The 13,695-nt window shown below is 40.4% G+C and overlaps 1 protein-coding gene across 1 annotated transcript in view; it reads left to right on the top strand.

The window, feature by feature from the left end:
• Positions 1–13,695, top strand: part of gpc3 (glypican 3) — a 114,818-nt gene that overhangs the window by 91,569 nt on the left and 9,554 nt on the right. The window contains exon 7 of the mRNA XM_057349827.1: positions 3,286–3,490. Coding sequence (XP_057205810.1) covers positions 3,286–3,490 — 205 coding nt within the window. The remainder of the gene's footprint in view (positions 1–3,285; positions 3,491–13,695) is intronic.

Below are 13,695 nucleotides of genomic sequence, written 5' to 3'. Positions count from 1 at the left end.
TTTGTTCTTCTGCAGAACACAAAAGAAGATATTTTGAAGAATGTTAGTAAGACTCAAAACCACAGACACATTTCTCAAAATATCTTATTTTGTGTTACACAAGAAACAGAGTCATATACAGGTTTTGAACAAGGTAAGGGAGAATAAATGATGAACAAAGTTTTATTTTTGGGTGTACTACTCCCTTTAAAGCGTTAGTTAATCTAGAAGTATTTAGTGGTGCCCTAGAACAAAGCATCGCTATTACTATTGCCCATACTGAGGATTAGACATTAAAAAAAAAACCTAACTCTATACGTTTAAAGTTTACTGCATAATGTGTCCCACACAATTTGTGTTCAGAAAATGAATGATACCTCAAATTGTGACTTACTGAGGCGCATCAAACTAAACTAAACTCTGGTTTGCTGTTGCTGAGTAAATGAGATCTGCACCGGGCTAATCATTGTTTGTCATGACATTATAATTTCCTGTCTGTTAGTTTTCTCTGTGGCATACGCTTCATTTGTCATCTGGTAGATTAAACAGTAAACTGCCATGTGGCATTACAGCATTTCTCCGAGCGCTGACCCTGAGCAGAGTTCAGTCCTGGTGTGGGTCACAACAACAGATTTGCGGTCGCTGTGTCTCTTTTGCCACTGAGCAGTTTGCCATATGTTGGCCTTTTGTGCGAGTTTCTGAGCAGTTCACGTTCTGTGCATTTAAGGGAAGAAGGCATCGCGTGGCTGAACAGACGCTAATTGCATTTTTTGTGTTCAGCTATGCTGCATTCCTTCAGCTCCATGTTCCCAAAGCCTCTGGACCACAGAGAGGAGAAGGGGGAGGAGGTGGGCAGTCCTTAAAAATATGAGACATGGTCTTGATTTATCAAGCATATTTTTCTTTTATGCGTTTCCTCCATGCGTCCTCAAGGCACTCATACTTTTAACAAAAGTTATATTTATATTATAATTTCCTAGAAAATATGTGCATTTGTCAGGATCAACAATTCAAAGTTATTGGCACATTTTGTTCCAGCCTTTGCTAACGTTCATTTCACATCTTTTGGTAACAAGAATGAAAAAAGTAAAATAAATGTCATGAATGTTTAAAAAAGGTTTTATGTGGTTCAGGCCCTAATATGTGTACTGTTATGTTCAACTGTTATGTTCAACTTCTCTTCAGGGTGACATAGTGGCACCAGCTAGAAATTTAATCTACGGCGCCAACTGAAAGCATCCTGTTGTACCTCAGCTGGCCGCTACACGTGTGCACGCGTGTGGGCAAGTGGTTGGGGCTCCATCCATTCGCCCTTCTGTCCGTACGCCCCGTGCCAAACAGTTGTCCTCGAGCCTTTCTCTCTTTCCTTTTTTCTCTCTACCTTTTTTTAGGATTTGTTTTAAAATACCCTCAACCGCACGTCTTTCTCTCTCTCTCTCTCTCTATGACTGTTTGCTTTCAGAGTTTTAAATGGTTTGTGAGGAGAGCCCGTCTCACGTCGTTACTGGGCAACGGTCTTTGGGAAGGAATTCAGAGCCCTCAGTAAATGTGCTTGGGGCTTAGACTCATGCCGCTCTCCAAAAACATGCTGTTGAAACAAGAGAGCCGAGTGCATTAAAGGCCCATTCCCTACTGAAATACCGCACGGGGAAGAAAGGGACGTTTGTTTATCTTTCAATTTCATTTACAGCTGAAGTCATTTTTCATCGCAGGAGCACTGTTTCTCTAGGTGGCGCTGTTTAGAGCTCATTTTGACACCTATATCAAGCTGCTTTTGTATGTTTGATGCTTTTTAGTGTCATTGCCGGCAAGCAAATGAATCATAAATGAATCAGTTTCTCTGTCGCTGCTATAACTGGCCCTGCGGACTTGTTCAAACAGAAGCTTCTGTGCCTCCCGTGTTCGGGTCTGAATGGAGGTCTGTATGGAGAGCCGGTGGAACATGTTGTATGACTTTCCCCGCTGACCTCCTGAGAATGTGCTGACTTTAAATCACAGATGGGGGGGTTTGTGTGTTTAGTAGGTTCTGTTTATCTTCTGAAGGATATAATATAATATAATATAATAAAATATACCGTATAGTTTGTTGTGAACGGCAAGCTGGTCAGTGGCTGCTGCTTTCTGTGTATCCATCCATAGCAAGGCCCATCTGATCTCAATTTTCTCATGTAGACAAAAACAACAGCAACAAAAAAACAACAACAAGCGCATGCTTGTGTCCGCACATCGGAAGGAAATCAATAAAAAAGAGAGACAGAGTGGAAAGATTAAAGGAACGGCAGAAGGAGAAGGAGGGGGATGATGGAATTTTTTGCAATTAAAGTTTGGCTGCGCACGGCAGCGGTCGATGTATGAATCAGCTCATTTAACATTTATCTTTTATGTCTGTCTCTGTTGCAGTACACTTAGAAAAAAATATCTTGAAATAAGTTAACCCTATGACTCTATAAACCAACTTTTTCAAACTCTTTATACTAGTTCTAACTATACACGAGCATTAGTATTAAAGTGATTGTTCACTCAATAATGAAAATTCTGTCATCATTTCGAACACAAAAGAAGATATTTTGAAAAATGTCGGTAACCGGCACACACAAAACCAATGCAAGCGAAGGGGTGCCGGTTTACAACATTTTTTAAAGTATCTTCTTTTGTGTTCTGCAGAAAAAAGAAAGTCATACAGGTTTGAAATGACGAGGGTGAAAAAATGATGACAGAATTAGGTGGACTATCACTTTAACAGAAGAAAGATATTACTGGTTTGGGATGACATGAGGATGTTTTATTTCTTGTTTTTGGCTGTCAACGGTCACTTTAATTTGAGGTCTTGCCCATATAATTTGTAACAATAGACCACTGCTGAGCAATTTACGAAATCACATTTCTGACAGAAAGCAGATGACCTCTTTGAATCCTAATGAAATCACACGATTCAAAACCACATCGTATTGTTATTAGTTCTGTTACAGTATGAGCTTTTGCTATGAACATGTTTTTGTTTATCCAGATCACAGATGTCTACCATATTTATTAAATTTACAGTAAAATACCAAATTTGGCTTTTTTTCACATTTCATTTTGTTGGAGTTTTCTGTTGCAGTATGATCCACGAGCACATTATGACTGATAGTGCTATACAATACATGTCCTAGAGCAACATCTGTCAATAGTGTTGTAACACTTCACACATAGAACATGATGAATGCTTACATATGTTGAAAACCTATACGCTTGGCCTCTAGTCATCAGGGTATAATGTTCTAGCTGACGCAGTTAATGGTAAATTCTTCTGTTTTCTCTCTATAGCTTTTGCGAATGGTGACGTTGCCCGGGAAGCGATGGAAGGCTCGACCAGCGGGGGGCACCGCAAGAAGAGATCCGGCCCGGCAGGGTCAGGCAGACGAGGACGAGGAGGGTCTAGAGAGTGGAGACTGCGATGATGAAGATGAGTGTACTGGCGTTTCTGGACTTGGGCCACCCCCGAGACGCAAACGCCTGCGGATTATTGCAGGTCGGTGACCCAGTAATGCGTTGCCTTTATTTTTGTGACCAAACACTGATAATTTTGTTACATTTCGAATGGTTAAATAACAAGGTTAAAGAGGATGTTAAAAAGTCTAATCTGGTTTGCTTGTCTCGTCAAGTTAATGTTTATGGTTTAAGTTAATGGGATAGTTCACCCAAAAATTCAATTCTGTCATCATTTACTTACTCTCGAGTTGTTCCAAATCTGTATACTTTTAAGATATTTGGAAGAACGTTATAAGAAAACAGTTTTGGGGCACCATTGACCACCATGGTAGGAAAAACTTCTATGGTATAGTCAATGGTGCCTCAGAACTGTTTAGTTTTCCATACTCTTTAAAATATGTTTTTTATGTTACACAGAACAAAGACTTATAAAAAATGTGAGAAAAAAAAAACTCAAGGGTGAGTAAATGATGACAAAATGTTCATTTTGGGGTGAAATGTCCCTTTAAGACTGGACTTTTAAGTCCCTTTTAAGACTTTAAGACCAACTGGTCTCTTGAACTAACCAACTCCCAACCAGATAAGGCTTTTATCTTTTTATCACCACTTTAGTTTAGCTAAAAAAAATATCAAAGCTGGTCCCTTTGACTTGTGTTATTAGTTTGTTATTTATCTATGATAAATTCTCCCAGTTTCACTGGTTACAGGTAGCTGTCTGTTATCAGTCACCACTTGACCTTCTCATTGTCTGAGGGAACAAACAGCGAACATGGGAGATGTTCCCTTTGATGCAAAACAAAGCACAAAAAACCAACAAACCATGTTAGTGCAAAGAAACTAAACAGAGGCGAAGAATAACAGTAAAGGGGCAGGAACAAGGAGTTTGACACTGACTGAGAAAGCCGGCCCAGCTGAGCAAACACGACAGAGGGAGTTGTCGCCCTGCTCGTGTTGTTGTGGCAGAGATTTGGGTAGCACCAGGGTTAGGCCAAAAATCTGACACGTAAGGCACATGTGGGGAAACAGGATAAAGCACATATCAGCGCTCAAATTCACCCGGAGGAAGTTAACCGATGATAAAAGCGTTCAGCGTGGAGCTGTGAGGTTTGAATGCTCTCTGAACTCCGAGGCTGGATTGTGTTTATGTACACGTCCCCCTTCCCACTCCAAGAGGATTTACTGCCGTAATTATTAAGTATGAAGAGAATGTGTTTTGGTTGCTTTGCCGAACAGTTGCCGATATATCTTTCCTGTCTTGGAATTTTATAACCGTCTGTATGTGTGTGTGTGTGTGTGTGTGTGTGTGTGTGTGTGTGTGTGTGTGTGTGTGTGTGTGTGTGTGTGTGTGTGTGTGTGTGTGTGTGTGTGNGTGTGTGTGTGTGTGTGTGTGTGTGTGTGTGTGTGTGTGTGTGTGTGTGTGTGTGTGTGTGTGTGTGTGTGTGTGTGTGTGTGTGTGTGTGAGTCAAGACCTTGAGGAAGGCCTGTGATGAAACAGGTTCACAGATAACAGCAGATAGGCAGAAATCTGCCGGTGACACAGTAAAACACGGATTGGCCTCGGTGTCTTTCATCCCATTTCGGTAGTTCAGGGAGGGAGGGAGTGGGGGTCAGAAGGTCACATTGCCGAAGGTCATCCACAGGCACGTTCACTAATGGAAGGCCTGTCTGTGCCTTGTGCACCGAGATGGACGATATGTAGATCTTGTTTCTCAAAGCTCTGCTTCAGCACAGTGCAGGGGTCCGGGAGACGTGATGGGCAGAACAACAACAGGGTGTAGACAGGCTGCAGCTCTGGTCCAGACCCCGTTTACATCAGAGCCATTGAGAAAGAGAGTTCTGCCAACGGAAGTCCAAAACGCTGGAGCGTCACGTGATTCATGGAGCCTTCAGATAGTTCCAGGAAGTTATGTTTTCTCTTTAAATGCTTTATTTCTTTCATTTTTTTATTCATTAAATGGATTTCGTCTTTAAATGGATTAGAAGTTTACCTCAGTTGATCTGTTTAGTCGCAGCTCCATGCGCTACTAGTAACTTCCGGGAACTATTGAGAGCCTTCATTGCTGTGAAAAAACTGTTCCATTGGAGTCAACGGAGTTGGCAGAACTCTCTCTCTCAATGGCTCTGGTTTACATCAAAGTTGTCAGCCGGCCAGTCGTTTCGGGATGTTCCGAATGATCCAAATTGATTGATAAATGATAACTGGCTCTCGAAGGAGATTCCAGGTTTTCTCACCCCCAGGTCTGCCCCCAAACCCCATACCAGCCTGTGCATTCTACAGAGAATTCCAGGCCAGCAGAGCTATTCCAGGACATGGGCTGTGTGTGTCCTGCGCACACACCCCGACACACACACAGCTAGCACTGGGGTCATGTCATCTGCCCTCACTTTAATAGCAATAATCAAAGTGCTGTGAACTTCTCACTTTAGGATTGGTCTTGTTTTGCAGTTCAAATATTTAAATATTCTTCAATCAAGAAACAATTACGTGACAAGAAAAGTAACCTAAGATATTAAATCTTGCTTTCTGTAAAAAAAAAAAGAAGGACGTTAATACTTAAAACAAGCACAAATTTCCGCCACCAGAGTAAGAAAAATAAACTTGTGTGAGTGTGTGTTTTACAAAAAAATGAGTGGCACATTTTTTTCATAAATGTGATTTAATGACAAATATTAATAGTAATATTACTAAAGTAAAAATATTTAATTTGTCATGGCTGTATTGATTCAGAATCTAAATAATGCAATGAGTAAGTAGTTAGTTGGTTGGTCTGTCAGTCAGTCAGTCAGTTAGTTTTGTGTGTTTTTCAGGAGAACATCACTAAAAAGGGCTTGTTCCGCAACAACAACGAAAAACTTCTGCACTTTGTCCTCTACTCCAAATACATTTGTGAAAATTGCGCTATTTGCATTTTGTTGTCTATTGAATTATTGCTTTTACCGGTTTTAATATTACATGTAAGTCACTTTAGCTAAAAGCATCTGCTAAAAAACTAAAATATACACGGAGTAATATCTTTTTTGGTACTTTTTTGCAAGCATTGAAAAAACATAACTAGTCTACAATTTCTGAGTGTTTAAAATGGTGGAGGGCTTTTAAAAATATGTTCTTGTAATTGTGAGCATGAGAGAGATATACCAAAGACATACACCTGCTCTCTTTCTCTATCCCATCACTTTTAGTTGGGTTCATAATCCTGCACCATAAATCTCAAGCCCAGCTGTCATCACAGCCTTTCATTTCTCCTTTTCTCTATTGCTCCTATGCACCGAATGTTCGGCCACCGAAAATGTTCGGCCGAAAATAGCAAAAAACGTGTGTGAAATGTGTGAATGTGTGAAATGGCCGAAGAAATTTTACCGAACATGACTCGTGATACGATCAAGCAGCAACCAGCGCAGAGAGAGAGAGAGACACGCGTGCGCTTTATTACTGCCGCAAACATTTTGGCAGTGTGTGTGTGTGTGCGTGTGCGTGTGTGTGTGTGTGTGTGTGTGTGTGTGTGTGTGTGTGTGTGTGCGTGTGTGGGAGTATTTTAAAGTGTCAGAGAAAGACACAGCACGGGACTTGCCGCACGGAAGTAAATTTCCGAATGAAAGCGTCTTTACCGGTCGGTAACTTGACTTCAGACGGAAGCGGGCGGTCTGACAGTAGCCCCGCCGCTCGCGACATCATACAGTCGTCGCGTGCACACAGTTCACTGTACTAAACAACTTGTCAAAGTATGTTCTGTGTGCACCTTCTGAGAGAACGGTCATCTTTTGTGGGCGGAGTTTGGAGGAGAGACGTGAACTGAAATGGTTGTCAGTCAGAATTGCTTGCATTGGATGTTTTTTTTTCTTTAAATCTTTTTGCAATGTAGCCTATAATAATCCAACAGTTTTCTTTTATTCGTATTTTTATCTTATGGCCTAATGTGGAATGACAGTTTTTAAAGAGTACATTCCTCGAGATCATAAAAAATACATTTCATGAAGTGTTTAATTTTGCCGTGTTTGAATGTAAGCAATCTGCCAAGTTGTAAATCCGAAGGTGAACGAATAACAAAGTTTTTAGCTTATAAAAAAAGGTAATCGACTCTGAATCACGCAAACAAGCCATGACCTGTCCGAATCTTTAACCACAATGTACCTACGTCACTAGAAAAATCCCCGCCTACTGACTGCGAAAACTTAACTCTCTCCTCCCCAAACAGTACTAGCTCGTTCGTGACGTGTGCATCATGTCTAAGAGAAGCTGTGTTCTATGTAGTGAAACTAAGTCAGTCTTATTTTCACTACCAAAGGAAGAACTTCTGAGGAAAAAATGGTTAATATTTATTTTTCAAACGACACCAAAGGAGTATAAACCGAACGTTTTACTTTGCGCGCGTCATTTTACCGAAGATTGCTTCATCAATCTTGGCGCCTTTACTGCAGGATACATTAAACGTCTTTCCTTAAAAGATGTTGCAATACCAACTTTATTTGGACCTGTAAGCTCCACCGAATCACAACCTGTAAGTGTGACAGTTTATTTTTGTCTTTACTTAAAATTAAATTTGTGTGACGTTATCTCATGTCTGTGTTTAGCTAACGTTACCGTTATTTTTGGGGTTGTTACTGTTTGTTTACCTAACGTTAGCTATAAACTCGTTGCGCTAATGTAAGTGTTCAACCATATTAACTCGCAAAGTCTTTATTTCAAGAACTGCGTGGTGTACTATAGTTATAATAACATCTGAAGATACGAACACCGTACACTGTATGCCGTGATAACTAACTGTTACAAGAGAAGTGTCTAAAACAGTCCTTTTTCTTACTGGCATCTGTATAAGGATTAAAGAATGATTCGTCAGACTCGGGCTCGAACTGGTGAGGTCAAATCGACGCCATCTCTCTCTATACACTGTTAATGTCCAACCACCTGCAAACCGTAATACAGCAGTAATGATAGGCGGTCCATTTGCGACACATGCTGAACGCGTTTGACCAATCACAGCAGACTAGACCATTTGACCAATCACAGCAGACTAGACCATTTGACCAATCACAGCAGACTAGACCATCTGACCAATCACAGCAGACTACACTATCTGACCAATCAGATCAGACTACGCTGGCGGAAAGGCGGAGATTACACAGATGAATCGCGGAACGAATCATTTGAGAGTCAGTCAAGAAATAAGGTAATAAAAACTGCTTATTATTACGAAATAATAGTATTTTTACATCATGTATGTACATAAACTTGTTGTCGGACACTCCATAAACCAAAATAAGCCCTTAAAAATATTGAGGAATGTACTCTTTAATGAAGTGTTTTGTTGTAGGGGTACAGAGTAACTTACATTACATTCTTTTAGCAGTCAGTTATAGGCCTAATTAATATAGGCTATTCATGAAGGGAGAGGGCTCAATTTTTTGTTTGAATTTACTTTGTTTTGCTCAATTTTATATAAAGTTGTATTGTATTTTATTGAAAAGCAAGACAAATTACAAAAAGCACATTTTGACTATTCAGTTTGTGCAATAGTGAAAAAAAATAGCTTAATAAATAGAAGCAATGCAAAAAACCATGTTTGGTGTTTGGTATTATTTGGCCTTCGGCCAAGTGTTTCACATCATGTTCGGCTTCGGCCAAGAATTTTCGTTTCGGTGCATCCCTAATTGCTCCTTTATGACTTTCCTTCTTTTTTATTCCCCTCCCGCTGATTTGTGTGTCCATAGGCTAAAACAAAGTATCTCATTCTGTCTGCTACTATTGCTTGGGGTCTGCTGTTTGCCTTCCACATTTTCACCCTCTCCAAGCTCCCCGGGTCTTTTCTCATTTTATCATGGTGGAAGCCCAGGAGGACTTGATGAATGTAGCTATCACTGAAGGGCCGGACCCCTCCAGCGGGGGAATTTTGCGAGGGCCGGTCAGACTGCGCCGGGCTCCTCGGCCCTGGCCGCTCAGCATGGGTCCTGTCAAAAGAGCTCTTGTTATTTTCCAGCGCTCAGGAGACGTTCGTTCACTGTAAGTGCTGAGGAGCATTTTTTCTTTGAAGCTCTTTGGCCTTTTATCAGCAGGCAAGGGTTAGCAAAATACAATGTGGAAATATGCCTGTAATGTGAAACATGTAGCTCGCTGTGTGAGAGTGGGCTGGGCCCGAGTCTCAGGTCTGCTACAGATTTACTCAAGATATAGAGAGACGGAGAGGTATGGGTGTTAATTTTTTAGATGGTGATGGACAGTGTGAATTTGCGAGACAGACACCATGCACGGATACTTTAGCACGGTTAACAGAACGTACGCTTTTCTTGCCGCTCAAATTGTTTCATCCTTCCTCTGATGTTGAGATTGGAATGCTAACCAGCTCCATGTGGCACCCCTGACCCCTAGCACCTGATAGGTGAGGAGTACAGCACACGTTTTCCATTACAGCACACGGGCATTCTGCAGTCTGTCTGCACCACAGCCGTAAACAAGCTGCATATGAGGCCCGCCTGCCTGGTGCTATAGTGCCATGCTGTGTCTATCTGTGCATGTGAGTTTGTGTTAATGCAAGTGTACAGTATGCTTATGTATGTCTGGATTTATTTAGGTATTCCTATGAGGACAAATTTGTCACCTGAAGTGAGCTAAATACTTTGTATAATAGATTCTCTCTTTGGATATGTTTATTTACATTTATCAGACGCTTTTATCCAAAGCGACTTGCATTGCATTGTACATTTGTTTCTAAATATGTGCAAATCCCCTGGGATCGAACCCATGACCTTGGCATTGCTAGTGCCATGCTCTAACCACTGCGCCACAAGAAAGCTGTATTTATGTATTTATTACATAAATGTACAAAGTTAGGTCTATAAGTTTACTTTGTCTTGAGTACAATCTCCAGAAAGTTAAACCACCCAGATATTTTATGAATATAACGCAATTAATGTTCATCCTAGAGTCATTTATTAAGGAAAATGCATTTTTTTTGGATGTATGTTTTATTTTTATTGCGGATTTTTAGTAACCTAAGCTTACTTACCTAGGCATAAATATTTTATATACACTAAGGTTGTATTTATTAACATTAGTTAAAGGTCCCATGTGTCGTTTTTTGGAGGATCTATTGACAGAAATGCAATAAAATATACATAACTATGTCTTCAGAGGTCGATAAAGACCTTTCATAATGAAGCGTTATGTTTTTATTACCTTTGAATGAGCTATTTCTATCTACATACACCGAGGGTCCCCTTGGATGGAATTCACCATGTTGTTTCTACAGAAGCCCTAAATGGACAAACTGCTCTACAGAGGGGCTTTTGTAAATATACATTATCTCTTTCGGCAAAGAAGGGAAAACGTAACGACATTTAGTCCTGTGTTAGCCACCATAGTGCTTTGAAAGGAAGGGCTGTGGGGTGGAGTGAGCCGTTGGTTGCAATTCACAACCTCAACGCTAGATGCTGCTAAATTTCATGTAGTGGAACTTTAACAAAAATGTATAAATGCTGCAAAACTTTAATGCTCATGTTAGATAATAAATTTACTAACAAATACAACCTTATAATAAAGTGTTCTCATGAGCTCTTTTAAATAGTTAGGTAAATGTCTGTGTGTTGCGGTTGTACAGTATGTGTGGGGTGTGTGTGGGGGGGGGGGTTGTGTGCAGGTATGAGAATGCATGTCCATGTTTGTGTATATACTGTATAAGGGCATATACAATAGTGTTTGGATTGCAGATGTTTGGCTGCAGTGGTCCAGGTGCTTGGAGCTACAGACAGCACAGATGTCTGCACATAATGTATAATGTGGAAATCAATCTGAAACACCTGGAAATGAACACAGCAAAAATGTTCAGGAAATGAGCAAGAGCGAAGTCATTTTCAGTTGTCTTTACCTTCTCTTAATATATGATGTTTGAAAACACAGCCAGTTTACATGTTAGCGAATGAATTTCCCTTCTGTTTCGCATTATCAGTTAATGGTTTTGCATTGACTGTGTCTTTCAAAACGGCGGGTTGAAACTGGTTCTGTGAGCACCCAATTGTTAAAAATGTCCTGCACGTCTTGCAGTGAAACGAAAGGGATAGTTCACCCAAAACTAAATGAAGTAAATGTTGAGCTAAAGAAAATGATCAAGTCTCTCTGTTTATCACCTGTATCATTTTATTAATCCTCATCTGGGGCTGTTTGTATGAGATCATGCACATGAGCACATGGTTTGTTTCCTTCCTCTTTGAGGAAGAGGCAATGGCACCATCGCATCTGCGAATAATCCTGATCAGAGAGTGAGCGAGCGAGACCGAGAGAGAGGAAGTTCGCCATAAGAAACAGGCTCCTTCTAATGCTTCCTGATTTCTTCCTCACGTTATAAACAACAATCCCTCCCACACCGTACACGCTTATACAGATAACCACACACACACAGACAAAATAATGATACCCAACCACCATTTGTGTAAACAGTGCCTCCCTAAATATGCACAAGAGCTAGACAGCTAGTTTCTATAGATAGATTGTATGTACTGTAAACCTCATTGTAAAACACTTAATATGGTGGCTGTGAGTTTATGGCTTCCAAACATTGTTTATGGGGTAGACCAGTTTCAAAAGACTAACAAAGGTGATATTGTCATATGAAACGTTGGGGAATAGCAAAAGGAACTCAACAACTGGGTTAGGACAAGTTAATAAACCCATTAGAGTCTTTTCACGCTCCTGAGAATTTCCAAAGGAGTGTTTGTTTGTGTAAGACTTTTATTTACATTAGTATGTGTTTTTGACATGCTAAATTGATTCCAGACATCTTCCTGCGTCATGTCCGTCTGGAAACACAAACTGCGTCTAACCTACTGTGGGTCATCCACGAGCTATGGGGGGCATCGAGAGTGGTGAAAGTTTTAACATTTGTAAACATGAGGAAAGTCATTTCCATTCATGGCATTTATAAACGCTACATTGAAAATATTTGGACTCTCCCTTACAGAATATTTCCATATCGTTTCTACTAAACTTAGTGGTGCTGACCCCAAACCCCAAGTATTAATCTTCGTCTCGTGCTATTTGGGTTACAGACATGAATCATACCTCAACTCACGCGGCTTGTTGAGGGGAAACGTGCTATTGCTTTTCTAAGCAATCAGCTTTCGTCTGGTAGATGATGAAATGGGTGAAATTTACATTGAAGTAGAACTCGATGGACATCCAGAGACCAGAATATCATTGAGACTTGGGGTGGCTGACGTCACTAAGTATGTAAAAACCTGGAAACCATCCAGTTTACCCTAAAAATATTTTGAACACATTGTTAACCACTCAGAACATCTTGGCAACCATACAGCCATGCCCTGGCGACCACCCTTGCAACTTAATAGCAAGTTTGTCACAAGTTTTGTTCAGAAAACGTTTTTTACTATTGGTAAAACTGTCATAGCTTGATTATAATCATCATGGTTTTACATCAACTATTTTTTGTCAGGTTTCAGTTTCTGGTTCTTAAAGTTTCAGTTAACAGCTTCTCTGGAACTGATGATATGCTTGGACAGTATTACAAGGCAAAGTAAGTACTCATATAATATACTCAAAAAACTCAGTTTGTCTTTGTGTGTTGATTTCTTATGTAAGCCTTGACCATTACACTAGAAATGATATTCTCTGAGGTTCAATACTCCAGTATGTTGTTTCCCTCTGAGTGTTTCTCTCTCATGTTGTATGAACGTCAGTGCTAAAATATCTATAAATCTAGTAATGTACACATTTAGTGAGAGAGCAGCAGTGTGACTGAAGTGAATCATGACACGGGCTCACACTGAGTTGTGCTAATTAATATGTGTTGACATGAATTTTCCCCACAATGGAGCCCATTGAGAGTTTAAAGGGGAATGCTGACATGAGGCTGTGATGGTTCAAGAAAAAGAATCAGTTATCTCTAAATGTAAAGTCATATTTACTTTGTTACACTGTTTAAGTCATTACAGAAGACAGGGGGTTTCCTCCTTTAGTATACTTTACCCCCGACAGACTTATTTTATTTCTCACTTTTTTACTTTCTCAGTCATCCCTCCAGTAGATGTACCCCTCTATCTGTTCTCACGAACGCCCCACCCAGGGTTGCCAAGTCCACAGGTTTCCCACAGAATTGGGTTCAAACTGTTGCCGCAGGTTGTTTTTAATTCCACGGGTTAAAGGTGGAAGGATTTTTTAACGGCTGTCATTCTTAATTAGAAAGGGATGGTACAGAAGGTGCTTCCTGAGCCACTGAAGCACAGTACTTCAATACTTAACAT

This window comes from Triplophysa rosa, linkage group LG13 (assembly GCF_024868665.1).
Source record: "Triplophysa rosa linkage group LG13, Trosa_1v2, whole genome shotgun sequence".
Classification (NCBI taxonomy): Eukaryota; Metazoa; Chordata; class Actinopteri; order Cypriniformes; family Nemacheilidae; genus Triplophysa; species Triplophysa rosa.
The sequence above is the reverse complement of the archived record's forward strand: the minus strand, read 5'-3'. Positions and strand labels throughout refer to the sequence as shown.